This window comes from Hibiscus syriacus, unplaced genomic scaffold, assembly GCF_006381635.1.
Source record: "Hibiscus syriacus cultivar Baekdansim isolate YM2019G1 unplaced genomic scaffold, ASM638163v2 tig00111000_pilon, whole genome shotgun sequence".
NCBI classification, from domain to species: domain Eukaryota; kingdom Viridiplantae; phylum Streptophyta; class Magnoliopsida; order Malvales; family Malvaceae; genus Hibiscus; species Hibiscus syriacus.
The window spans coordinates 2,683,440-2,697,860 of NW_024062947.1; the positions used below are offsets into that span (position 1 = coordinate 2,683,440).

General features: G+C 36.2%; 1 protein-coding gene across 1 annotated transcript in view; it reads left to right on the plus strand.

Annotated features, from left to right (window-relative positions):
* The first annotated feature begins 13,359 nt into the window (after positions 1–13,359).
* The window catches only part of LOC120149311, a 102,408-nt gene continuing 101,346 nt past the window's right edge, over positions 13,360–14,421 (plus strand). Inside the window, exon 1 of the mRNA XM_039162139.1 lies at positions 13,360–13,600. Coding sequence (XP_039018070.1) covers positions 13,360–13,600 — 241 coding nt within the window. The remainder of the gene's footprint in view (positions 13,601–14,421) is intronic.

Consider the following 14,421-nt stretch of genomic DNA (forward strand, 5'->3'; position numbering starts at 1 on the left):
CTAAGAACCAGAAGTATCAAGGAAGGGATTGACGTCACAAACATTAGAAAAGCTTGTTTAATCGATATAGTTCTAAAAAGAACTTGAAGAGAGAATAATCTCATAAAGAGTTTAATTTATCAAAGGGTTCAGTTTACAATGGAAATACAATAGCCTATTTATAGTTTTCAAAGGGTTTAGGCCGAATAACACATGATGGTTTGGCTAAGGTTGAAACCCCTTTGAAAATACATGATTTTTAATGAAAATACATAATTTTAATGAAGATAAATGCTCTTGGCCAAATGGTTATGAGTTGGTTCGGCCCTGACGATGTTTTGAATGCATTTGGAAGTTATTTGGGCGCCAAAATGAAGAAGAAAGAGTCTTTGGCCGAATAGGAAGCATCCCTTGGTATTTTGGCGCCAATTTGATGTCACATGGAGTGCACATGCTTGAATGATGCACATGGCAGCCTACTTGAACGCACATGGGTCTTCTTGCAAGGCTTTGATGAGGTTGCAATCATAGGATGATGTCTTGAAGTCCATGGAATGAATATAGGCAGCAACTAGGCGTGACTTAGCTTCCAACACGCATCTAGGTGTCATGGTCTTCAATGGGCAGCAACTTGTCATGAAAGGTCACATGTGTAGAAGGTAGCCTTTCATAATTTGAGCTACTTACAATTTGTATGAGCTGAAGATGAGCTGGTCATAGGTGAATTACATGAAGATGAGTCTTTGGCCAGCTCCTTGTGAAAAGGCACCTTTTGGAATGACAACTCTTCGCGAAAAGGTACGAATCCACAAAAATTGACCTTGACCGTATTTGAAGTACTCTGTGTGGTGGTGACGATGGTGCAACTCTCCAGCTAAAATGACGTCTACAGCTAGCTCAAAAATCTAGCTTAAGTCAGGTATGAGTTCGGGGGTTAGCTGGAAACTTTGTCCTAAAATGATCTTGAGCTATCCCGGAGTTGTCCTAGTCAAGTTCCCATAGCTCTTGGACTCCAATGCTAGCTTTAAGTTAGCTCCCATCAGGTGGCCACCTATATACCTACAAAAGAAAGCATTATATAAGCTAAGTATTTAAAGTATATAACTTATAATATAAATATGTGACTAGAGGTTATAGTAATAACTCATGCATCATATGATAATGAATGAAGATTATTATAACTATAGATTATATGCTTGAATATCAATCAATGATGCAAACCATATAATGAATTAATGCTCATGTTATGATAATTCAAGTATAGTCTAATCTGCAATGTATGCTCATAATAATACATAGTGCATAAATAAGTAAATATAAGATAAAGTAAGGATGAACTCCCTTAGAACCAGCTTTGAATAATCTCCATGGTGTGATCAAATCATGGAGAAAGTTGGAGCTAGATAGGATCACATCACAACCTATTTGATGTGAGCACACCAACACTTGATCTGCAGATCTTACCTCCAGAGCTAATCACAAGATCAAGGGCCAAATATTTCAGGTAAGTTTTTTCACTCAAATGCAAACAAACCTTTTTTTCATTGAAAGAGTTTCCAACTATAAGTGATAGAGTATATAATGTCATGCATATAGATATGTAGGCAAGCATTTCACATCTTTACTTAGTCTATTTTATGATTATGCATCATATCTTAGCTCATGTCATTAATACACATTGTATCCTAGCTCATCTTATGTATTTGAGGTCATTACTAGCTCATACCTAGGTAATCACATGAATAAACTCATTTACATATATTTAACAACTCATTCTTTTATTTTCATTAATTTTGTAGGTGGTAAGGATGTTTGGGAACCTTTTTCCAACTCATTGGAAGATCACTAATCTTTTGGTAGATCATACCAACTCAACATGAACTTAAGGTAGCTAACACTAGCTGGAATGTAGCCCAGGTATCTGAATAGTAGCTCGATGATAGCAGAGGACTCAAGGCAACCGAAGGTAGCTAGAGTGACATTAGGTTCCTAGCTAAGTTACTCACGCACCTAGTTAGCTTACTAAGGTGCTAGCCTGCTTAGCTATCCACCTATGTCATCTTAAAGCAAACACACACATCGTGTCCAAGTTACGTGGCCGATGATGCACCATAGCAAGGAATAGAGGAACACATTCAATCAAGGTCATGTATTTTCATTAAAAAGCATGTGATTTTTTAAAATTCGTACAATGCATCCTACACCACTCATTTGGGCAAAAAATATGAAGAGAAAAATAACCCTTCAGCCAAGGCTTCTTGATTTGAGCACATCTATGCCAACAAAGGAAGCTGATCCGGAGGTCTTACCAATAGGACCTATCACAAGTTCTAAGGCAAAGCATTTTAGGGAAGTTATTTCTCTTAAGTTTTTACAAATTTCTGAATCATTTCATAATGTTTACATATGTTTTAGATTCATTTATTCTGTTTGCATATCATTTGTATAATGGCAGCATATCTATCATTCATTAGCTCACATGCATTCATTTTACCTAATCAAGATTCATCACATTTAAATAATGGCAACATACTTATTATTTATTCATGAACTTGAGTATTGTAAATTATATATATTTTTGTATTTAGTGCAAGGTACGTTCAAGGCAATCCAGTGGACAGTTCACGTCACCCATATTGATCGCCACTTTTGAACCTGTTCCAAGAAACTTAGGGTGATGAAGTATTCTTAACACTTAATTTCCTATCTCTTATCTTTCTAACGTACTTTGAATCGTATCAATCCAATATTGGGAGCTCAAGATATTCCCAGATTACTGAAGACAGTGCAGGCTGGAAATAAATACGGGATTTGCAACAATTCACCCATAGAAGACATATACAACTCATTGGAGCATGATACACGTTGGGACAACTTGATGAAGCATTTGGAAGACACATACAGATTAGTGGAGCATTTTGGAAGACAAACATCTTGGTGGAGCATTTGGGAGACACAAACAACTCACAAAGAATCTGGGCAGCTAGTGGAAAACTAAGGAGAGCTCAAGGCCAGCTAATCACCACCAGCCCTTGTTTGCTAACTAGGTACCCACTCAAGCAAGGTCATACACATCCAAGTCATGTTGCATATGACCAAAACTAGTATCCATTTATTCATGTTAATTAAGCATTAAATTATGTCTTTGAGGGAGCACAAGGTCTGGCCAAATACCATTCGGCTATACCCCTTTAAAATTCTATAAATAGGCTTTCCGATTTCATTTGTAATCAGACTTTTGATAAATTAAAATTATTATGAGGTTTTCTCTCAATGTTGGTTCTTCTTAGAACTATTTTCTTGACATTTCAAGTCTGATCTTGTTGTGTTAAGCTTGTGACACTTCGGGTTCTTAGATTGCTATCTAACGGGTCCATGTCCTTTGAACATTGAACGTATAAGGTTTGGGTTTATACTTTTTAGTATAGGTTCTTCCTTGTTCTTTGTTGTTATCTAAATTTCCAGATTTGTTATTTCACCTTTGTCATCTTCACCAAACATTCATCTTCCACCTTTCATCCACCTAAATTTCCAGCAACCTATTCCTTCTTTTCTCTATCCTTTCTTTATCCTTTCTTAACCATTTTCGTCCATAACCTTAACCATACAACCAAGAACACCATCCTTCGTTTCAAAAAGTATACTGCAAAGGAATTATTTACTTCGTTCTAGATCCGTTACTATCGAAGAGGTCACAAATCAACAGGCTGCCTCATATCATGTGGTAATCAGAGTAAATGTTTGAACCAAGTAAGAAATTCATCTTGAAAGTAATATATATATATATATATATATATATATATATTATGAAAATTAAAAAAAAATAGAAGAAAAGAAAAGTTCTGATTTTGAGAAATAAAAAGATGAAGAAAAATGCAATGATCTTGAGTTCTTCATCATTGAAATGCTTTGATTCAACCCAAAATACAACATCTTTGATTGTATTGGTGACAGTCTCGTTGTAACCATTTCTTTGTAGTAAGTTTTACTGATTTCTTTTTCATCTATTCTTTATTTGTTTTTTTATTTAAATTTTAGCCTTTCCTTTCATTATTTTTCCAATTTCCATTAACCTTTGTTGTTTCCTTTAGTCGACACATTTGACAGATTCTGAAAGATCGAATTTAGTTCGTAAAAGAACTGATTACATGGGAACGAGCCATTAAAAGTTTCTCCTGAGTGAAACACAAGTGTTGAGTGATTGAGTGTCAATTCTGATTTCTTTGGAGCGAAATTGCGAGAATATTTGTGTGTGTTGCGAGTTCCTATATACATTAATTATTTTTTGTGTGTTGTCTTGTTTTATTTTACTAATATGGCAGGTTCTAGTGATAACAATCCGGGTGACCAACCACCAAATTTGCAAATGCAAGCCATTACCTGTGAGATACAAAGGATGTTAAGGGCTGAACTTTAGGCTTTTCATTCTAGAATTGACAAAATCGATGGAGGATCACAATCTCATCATAATGAAGAGATTAATGATGAAAACGAAATTGATCAACCTTTGAGACTGAATCAAAGACATGTGCGTGCATTTGATGATAATTTGGCTAATATAAAAGTTGTAATTCCATCTTTTCAGGGACGAACAGATCCTGATGCATATTTAGCTTGGGAGAGTAAAGTTGAGCATGTTTTTGAGTGTTATAATTACTCAGAACAAAAAAAGGTTTGGTTGGTATCAATGGAGTTTGTTGATTACGCTATCATTTGGTGGGATCAGTTGTTGATCAGTAGATGAAGAACCAGTGAGGGTCCAGTGAACACGTGGGCAGAAATGAAGTGAATCATGAGAAAACAGTTTGTTCCATCTCATTATCAACATGATTTATTTCAGAAGTTACAAAACTTGAAATAGGGTAATCGAAGTGTTGAAGATTACTTAAAGGAGATGGAAATGGCCATGATGTGTGCAAATATCGAGGAAGATAAATAAGCAACTATGGCATGTTTTCTTGTAGGTTTGAATTTTAAAGTTGCTAATGTTGTTGAGTTGCAGCATTATGTCGAGTTGGATGACATGGTGCATATGGCGATCAAAATAGAAAGGCATGAACGTAGAAAATCTTCTTACCGAGGTAATATGATGTAAGGTGATCTACACACTTTGATGGAAGAGATGTATATAGCCTTATTGTGTCCCGATCTAGGATTTACAAGTACTGATGTCCTTGAATTTATAAGCTTGGGCTGCATAAAATAAGAATGGAAATAAGATTAATGATGGACTTAATAAAGGGAATAATAATATAAGTAATGAAATGAAAGAATAAGAATGAAATGAAATAAAGAAAGGATAGAGATGGATGTGGAATTGATGGAATAGATGTATGATGTTGATGATAAAATGAAAATGGTGGTGATGTTGTATCTCAAACACGCCAAAGAGGAAACTATGCTATGAAGCACAGTCCCGGTCTTCACAAACTTTCTTGAGGGTGGTGATAGTGTCTTCAACCCACTAGATATTAATCTAGGAATTTATGAATCAAGATGGAATGAATGATGCCACAAGTATAGGAACTATACTTGTTTAATCGATAAAGTTCACAAAGAACTTTGAAGAGAAATAACTCACAAGAGTAATTTTTATATATGAGATTAGATGAGTACAAATGAAGGCAAGCCACTCTATTTATAGGAAATAAGAGGGCTTTGCAGAATGGTTACATGATGTTTCGGCTAGATACATGTCTCTAGAAAGATACATAATGTTTCAAAATAAAAGAACATGTCTATAGGGTTGGTGTTAGTTCGGCTAACCTTTCATGAAGGGGCTTAATGATTCGGCAATGATGAGGAAACATCTCCCTTGGCCAAATGGTGTTGTGTATTCTCATGTTGGCGCCAACAGCTCTCATGTGCATGGCATGTGTGTGTCCGAATATGCATGGAGCTTTATATCATGTTTTTTGGTGATTTAAACCTCTAATGATTATAATGTCTTCATCAGCATGCTCATGGATGTAAAGGCATCTTCATGGGAAGCATCTTTCATGAAAGGTCACAATGTTTGAGAAAGGTGTCCCTTCATGTTTGAGCTACTTATGGTGTGAATGAGCTAAAGGTTAGATGGCCATAGGTGACTTGTAGCGTGGTGAACATTATGGCAGCTCCTTGTGAAAAGGTACCTCTTGAGTTGGCAACTATTCGCGAAAAGGTAAGATTTCACAAATTTTTACTTAGGACATATTTGAAGTGTCCTAAGTGGTGATGATGATGGTGCAACTCCCCAGCTGAAATGAGGTCATCTTGTAGCTCAAATCTTAAGCTCAATCCAGCTGTGAGCTCTCGGCCTCAAAATAACTTTTCACCAATTTTCTCTTTATGCTTCTTTAATCGTTTCCATGTAAGTATCCTTGTTTTTGCATGCTCTATTTAGCTCCAATGTAGCTCCCAAGTGTTGGCCGAATATGCCCACATGCATAACATAAAGAAATAAACGAAGTGAATGAACTTATATAATGTATAATATAAGAATGTGAACTATAGGTTATTTAATATTCAATATGTAATATATTAAACAACCTATTATCTAAGGGTTCTTTCTCATTAAAAGATTTAAAAACATTAAGGCACTTATGAGAAAGTACTTCCCTTAATTGTTTAGCCTTTACACGAGTGATAAGTCCTTGAGGCATGACTTCAGGATCCAATTGTGTTGTTTTGTTCACATCATCATCTCCTTCTTTTGAGCGATTTATCCTCAAATCGTCATTGTCTTCAAATAGAGAGAGATCTGAAATATTAAAAGTTGCACTTACATTGTATTCACCAGGTAAATCCAATTTGTAGGCATTATTATTGATCTTTTTGATGATTTGGAAGGATCCATCTCCTCTTGGTAACAACTTGGATTTCCTTTGGGAAGGAAAACGTTCTTTTCTTAAATGCACCCACACCCAATCACCTTCCTCCAATTTTAGTTGCTTGCGTCCCTTATTCGCTTGTTGTTCATATTGCCTTGTTCGTTTTTCTATATTGTCTCGAACTTGTTGATAAATTTTCTTAACGAACATAGCTTTGTTCTTGCCATCTTTGTTAATCATGTGTTCTTGAGGCAAAGGAAGAAGATCTAGAGGTGTTAAGGGGTTAAATACATACACTACCTCAAATGGTGACTTCTTGGTTGTTGAATGAACTGCCCGATTGTATGGAAACTCAACGTGTGGTAAGCATTCCTCCCAAGCTTTGATGTTCTTTTTGATGATAGATCTCAACAATGTTGATAATACTCGATTCACCACTTCAGTTTGTCCATCCGTTTGAGGGTGGCATGTTATGGAAAATAGCAACTTTATTCCAATCTTACTCCATATTGTCCTCTAGAAATGGCTAAGAAATTTGATATCTCCATCGGAGACTATGGTTCTTGGAACACCATGTAATCTCATAATTTCTCTAAAGAACAAGTTGGCCACATGTGTTCCATTGTCTGTCTTGTGGCATGGTATAAAATATGCCATCTTGGAAAAATGATCTACTACCACAAATATTGAGTCTTGTCCATTCTTTTTCCTTGGTAGTCCCATCACAAATTCCATTGATATATCAACCCATGGTGCTTGAGGAATAGGTAAAGGCATGTAAAGTCCATGAGGCATAACTTTTGATTTAGCCTTTTTGCAAGTGGCACATCTTTCACATACCCTTTCAACGTCTCTCTTCATTTTAGGCCAATAGAGGTGTTGTTTCAAAATCTCCAATGTTTTACTAACTCTAGAATGACCCATGAGACCTCCTTCATATGCTTCTCGAATAAGCACTTCTCGAAGAGACCCTTGAGGAATACATAAACACCCTTCTTTGAATATATATCCCTCGTGCCTATAAAATTTTTCATATGCACGTTTCTCACAAGACTTATACTTCTCTTCAAAGTCATGGTCAGTGGCATAACAATCCTTAATATATGAAAAACCAATTAAATTTGAATCAACAGCATGAAGGAGTACATACCTTCTTGAGAGAGCATCGACTACAATGTTTTCTTTACCTTTCTTGTAATGAATAACGTAAGGAAATAACTCAAAAAACTCCACCCATTTGGCATGTCACTTATTTAACTTGTGTTGACCTTTGATATGCTTCAAAGCTTCATGGTCGGTCTGTATGACGAATTCCTTTGGTAGAAGATAATGCTACCAAACTTCAAGTGCCCGTATGAGAGAATACATCTCTTTGTCATAAGTTGGATAGTTTAGCAAGGCACCATTTAACTTTTCACTAAAATATGCAATGGGTTGTCCTTATTGAGTCAAAACAGCCCCAATTTCGATTCCAAAAGCATCACACTCTACCTCAAAAGTCTTATCAAAGTTAGGTAGTGCAAGTAAAGGTTTATTGGTTAAACATTCATTCATTTCGTTGAAGGCATCTTCTTGTTCTTTTCCCCATGGAAAGATAGAATTATTTTTAATGATCCATGTTAAGGGGGCGGCAATAGAACTAAAATTAGGCACAAACCTTCTATAAAAACTTGCAAGACCATGAAAACTTCGGACTTGACTAATGGAAGTAGGCGTAGAACACTCTTGAATGGCTTTGATCTTTTCAGGATCAACTTCAAGTCCTTGTGAACTTACAATAAAGCCTAAGAATGTTAAACTGTTAGTGCAAAAGACACATTTCTTCATTTTTGCATAAAACTTTCCCTTTTGAAGGGCTTCAAGAATGTACCTCAAGTGTTGCACATGGGATTCCAAGTTATGACTATAAACCAAAATATCATCAAAATAAACAACACAAAACTTATCGATGAATGGTTGGAGTACAAGATTCATTAACCTCATGAAGGTGCTTGGAGCATTGGTTAAACTGAAAGGCATTCCCAACCACTCATACAATCCTTGCTTTGTTTTGAATGCGGTCTTCCATTCATCTCCTTCTCTCATTTTGATTTGATGATATCCACTCTGTAAGTTAATTTTAGAAAATATAGTGCCTCCACTTAATTCGTCTAGCATGTCATCAAGTCTTGGTATAGGATGTCGGTACTTCATGGTAATTTGATTGATAGCACGACAGTCTGCACACATTCTCTATGAACCATCCTTTTTGGGCACAAGTAACACCGGAACAACATATGGACTCAAACTCTCTCATATGTATCCCTTGTCCATAAATTCTTCAACTTGTTTTTGAAGTTCCTTGGTTTCTTCGAGGTTTTTTCTATATGCTGGTCAGTTTGGAATGGATGCGCCCGGTATAAAATCAATTTGATGCTTGATCCCTCTAATAGGTGGAAATCCACTAGGGATATCTTCCGGAAATAACTCTTCAAATTCCTGCAATAAAGATGAAATAGAGGAAGGCAAGCCTTCAGGAATGTTAGTCAAAATTAAGCTTTTCTTGTACCTAAGTACAATTAGAGCTTTGTAAGATAACAAATGTTTCCTAATATCTTTTCCTCCAGCATATATGTTCATCTTCATTGGCTTCTCCTCATTGATAGATTTGAAAACTTCAATGCTTTTCTTCAAAGCGTCTTGATCTTCAGAAACTTCATTTGGTGAAAGAGGAGTCAAAATAAATTTATTTTCATGGTGATAGAAAGAGTACCGGTTGGTGAAACAATCATGGATAGCCTTCTTATCAAATTGCCAAGGCCTCCCTAGGAGTATATGGCACGCATTCATTGGAATGACATCACAAAGGACTTGGTCTTGGTATTTCCCAATTGAAAAGGAAATGTTGACTTGTTTGGTGACTTTAACTTCTCCTCCATCATTTAGCCATTGTAGCTTGTATGGTGTAGGATATTTAATGGTCTTGAGTCCATGTTTAGCCACTATTAAAGTACTTGCAACATTGGTGCAACTTCCCCCATCGATAATCATGAAAGACACTTTGTTGTTTATATGACATCTAGTGTGAAAAATATTATCTCTTTGGTTATCCTCCATGGATTGAATATTCAAGCCTCTTTTCACTACAAAAATTTGTCCTGCAACTTGAGTCATTGTTAGTGAATAAAATGAAAATAAACCTTACCAGCACACTCAAAAAGTCTCACAAGTTCACTCCAAAGAAAAGATAAGATCACTCCACTCAACACTCATGTTTACTCTCGGGAATATAATTTTGGATTTTAACAATTCCACTTCTGATCTCACTCTCTCAATAGCCTTTTTCCACTCAAATTTCTCTGGCTAAGTCCTTTGAGGAACTTACTCAAGATTATAACAAGTTATTCTTTCCTTGTGTGCGTCGGCTGCAAATAAGGTTAGGGTAGAAAGAATAGAAAAAATGGAAAGTAGAAGAAAAGATTCAAAGGTATTAAAAGAAAGAAATGGTTGAAGACAAGGAAAATGAAAGGATAGAAAAGGAAGAGGTGACTTACAATTCAAGAAACAACACTTACTGCAACCTTTCTCAAGAAACAATAAGGTTATCTTCTCTTAGTGTAGATGGCCTTTTTGATGTACTTCGCAATGGTAGAGCAATTTCCTTGGCTTGCTTTCACTTTTTTAACTTCTTTTTCTTTCCTTCTTTTTCTGAATTTTTTTTCTTCTTTTTATCTTTTCTTTTCTTTTTTTGCACTCCAATATTGTTGAAGGAGTCTTTTCTTATGTTTTTCTTTTTCTTTGCACGCCAATGACACTTTTGTTATCAATCCAACTATGCTCTGATTTCCGTTTGATGCAAGGTGATCTACACGCTTTGATTGTGTCCCGATCTAGGATTGTCAACTACTGATGTCCTTGAATTTATAAGCTTGGACTGCACAAAATAAGAAAGGAAATATGATTAATGATGGATTTTATAAAGGGAATAATAATATAAGTAATGAAATGAAAAAATAAGAATGAAATAAAATAAAGAAAGGATAGAGATGGCTGCAGAATTCATGAAAGAGATGGATGATGTAAGGATAGGGATGGCTGCGGAATTGATGGAAGAGATGGATGATGTTGATGATGAAATGGCAATGGTGGTGATGTTGTATCTCAAACACGCCAAAGAGGAAACTATGCTATGAAGCACAATCCCGGTCTTCACAAACTTGCTTGAGGGGTGGTGATAGTGTCTTCAACCCACTAGATATTAATCTAGGAATTTAGGAATCAAGATGGAAGGAATGATGCCACAAGTATAGGAACTATACTTGTTTAATCGATAAAGTTCACAAAGAACTTTGAAGAGAAATAACTCACAAGAGTATTTTTTATATATGAGATGAGATGAGTACAAATGAAGGCAAGCCACTCTATTTATAGGAAATGAGAGGGCTTTGCAGAATGGTTACATGATGTTTCGGCTAGATACATGTCTCTAGGAAGATACATAATGTTTCAAAATAAAAGAACATGTCTATAGGTTTGGTGTTGGTTCAGCTAGCCCTTCATGAAGGGGCTTAATGATTCGGCAATGATGAGGAAACATCTCCCTTGGCCGAATGGTGTTGTGTCTTCTCATGTTGTCGCCAAAAGCTCTCATGTGCATGGCATGTGTGGGCGAATAGGCATGGAGCTTTATATCATGTTCTTTGGTGATTTAAACCTCCAATGATTACAATGTCTTCATCAGCATGCTCATAGATGTAAAGGCATCTTCATGGGCAGCATCATTCATGAAAGGTCATAATGTTTGAGAAAGGTATCCCTTCATGTTTGAGCTACTTATGGTGTGAATGAGCTAAAGGTGAGATGGCCATAGGTGACTTGTATCATGGTGAACATTATGGCAGCTCCTTGTGAAAAGGTACCTCTTGAGTTGGCAACTATTCGGGAAAACGTAAGAATTCACAAATTTTTACTTAGGACATATTTGAAGTGTCCTAAGTGGTGATGATGATGGTGCAGCTCCCCAGCTGAAATGAGGTCATCTTGTAGCTCAAATATTCAGCTAAATCCAGCTATGAGCTCACGGCCTCAAAACAACTTTTCACCAATTTGCTCCTTATGCTCTTTTAATCGTTTCCATGTAAGTATCCTTGTTTTGTATGCTCCATTTAGCTCCAATGTAGCTCCCAAGTGTTGGTCGAATATGCCTACATGCATAACATAAAGAAATAAACGAAGTGAATGAACTTATATAATGTATAATATAAGAATGTGAACTATAGGTTATTTAATATTCAATATGTAATATATTAAACAACCTATTATCTAATGGTTCTTTCTCATTAAAAGATTTAAAAACATTAAGGCACTTATGAGAAAGTACTTCCCTTAATTGTTTAGCCTTTACACGAGTGATAGGTCCTTGAGGCATGACTTCAGGATCCAATTGTGTTGTTGTGTTCACATCATCATACTCCTTCTAAAGTTTTCTCTAATCCATTAGTTACTCCTAACAATGCCAGGAAGCAAGCACCACTTAAGATTAAGGAAATAACATAAGCGAGTAGTCCAAAACCTTCCGTTGTCGAAGTTGGACGTGGAAAGCAACATCCAGAACGCACAAGAGACATCCAATGCTTCAACTGCCTTGGTAGAGTGCATGTTGCAAGTTAGTGTCCTAACCGAAAGAGAATGTTGACGCTTGTGAATGGGGATATAGAGTCTGAATCTGAAGATGATGAGAAAGATACCCTTTTTGTGACGATGATGAAGATAATGACCAATTATAGACTTATGCAACAGGTGAAGCACTTGTGGTTAAGAGAAGTTTAAATGAACAATCGATTCAAGATGAGCAGTAGCGAGAGGACATCTTTCATACAAGATGTCTTGTAAATGATAAGGTAAGTGTTGTGATTATTGATAGAGGTAGTTGTACTAATGTTGCAAGTATTGTTATGAGTGACAAGTTAGGGTTGAAAACGATAAAGCATCCCAATCCATACAAGCTACAGTGGTTGAATGTGCTGGAAGTTAAAGGTCACTAAACAAGTTCTTGTATGTACAAGGATGAAGTGTTGTGTGATGTTGTGTCAATGGATGCCACTCATTTTTTGCTAGGACGTCCGTGGCAGTTTGATAAAAAGGTGATGTATGATTCACAAATAGATATTCTTTTATGAATGCATGTAAGAAAATCACTTTAGCACCTTTGACACCAAGTCAAGTGCAAGAAGATCAAGTTCATTTGAAAAAGAACAGTGAAGAAGCAAAAGGGAAGAAAAAGATGAACGTGTATGCAAGCAGAAAAGAAATCAGGAAATGTCTTTCCTCTCATCAATCTTTACTCATTTTAATGTATAAGGAGCATTGTTTATTGGTTGAAATTCCCCCTGATATGCCTATGTCTATTGCATCTCTTTTTGAAGGAATTTGAAGATGTGTTTCCGGATGAGACACCTATTGGATTGCCACCTATTCGGGGCATTGAGCATCAGATTGACTTTATTCAGGAGCCACTATTCCAAATAGGCCAGCATATCAAAGTAATGCTGAAGAAACGAAAGAAATTCATAAGCAAATAAATGAGTTAATGGAGAAGGGTTATATTCGAGAGAGCTTGAGTCCTTATGTTGTACCCATTTTATTGGTGCCAAGAAAGGATGGAACATGGAGAATGTGTGTCGATTGTCGAGCTGTGAATCAAATTCCTATCAAATATCATTATCCTATTGCTCGCCTTTATGATATGGTTGATGAATTATGTGGTGAGAGTATCTTCTCCAAGGTGGATTTAAAGAGTGGGTATCATCATATTCGAATGCGAGAAGGCGGTAAATAAAAGACAATTTCAAAACAAAATTAGGTTTGTATGAATGGTTAGTAATGTCTTTTGGTTTAACGAATGCGCCTAGTACGTTCATGCGGCTAATGAATCATGTTTTGTGACCTTATATTGGAAAGTACTGCATTGTTTATTTTGATCACATTCTTATCTACAGCAAGTCGTTGGAGGAACATGAGGAGCATTTGAGAAAAGTTCTTGGCACATTGAGAAAAGAAAGGTTGTTCAGTAATTTACAGAAATGTGTATTTTGTACTGACAAGCTTACCTTTCTTGGTTTCATTGTTAGTACCCAGGGTGTAGAAGTCGATCCTGAAAAATGAAGACAATTCAGGAATGGCCTCGACCGACGTCAATAACTCAGGTTAGATCTTTTCATGGTTTAGCTAGTTTTTATCGTCGGTTCGTACCTAATTTTAGTTCCATTACAGCACCCTTAACCACGATTATAAAGAAGAATTCTATATTTAATTGGGGTAATGAATAGGATGAAGCCTTTTTAAAAATAAAGGATTGTCTGACTAAGGCACCAGTGTTAGCCTATGCTAATTTTAATAAAATGTTCGAGATTGAGTGTGATGCTTCATGTATAGGAATTGGAGCAATCTTGTCATAGGAAAAGCGACCTATTGCATATTTCAGTGAGAAGTTGAGTGGTGCCACCTTAAACTACCCAGTTTATGATAAGGAGATCTATGCATTAGTTTGAGCACTTGAGACGTGGCAGCATTATCTTTTGCCGAAAGAGTTTGTGATTCACACCGATCGTGAGGCTTTAAAACACATTACAGGTCACCATAAATTGAATAA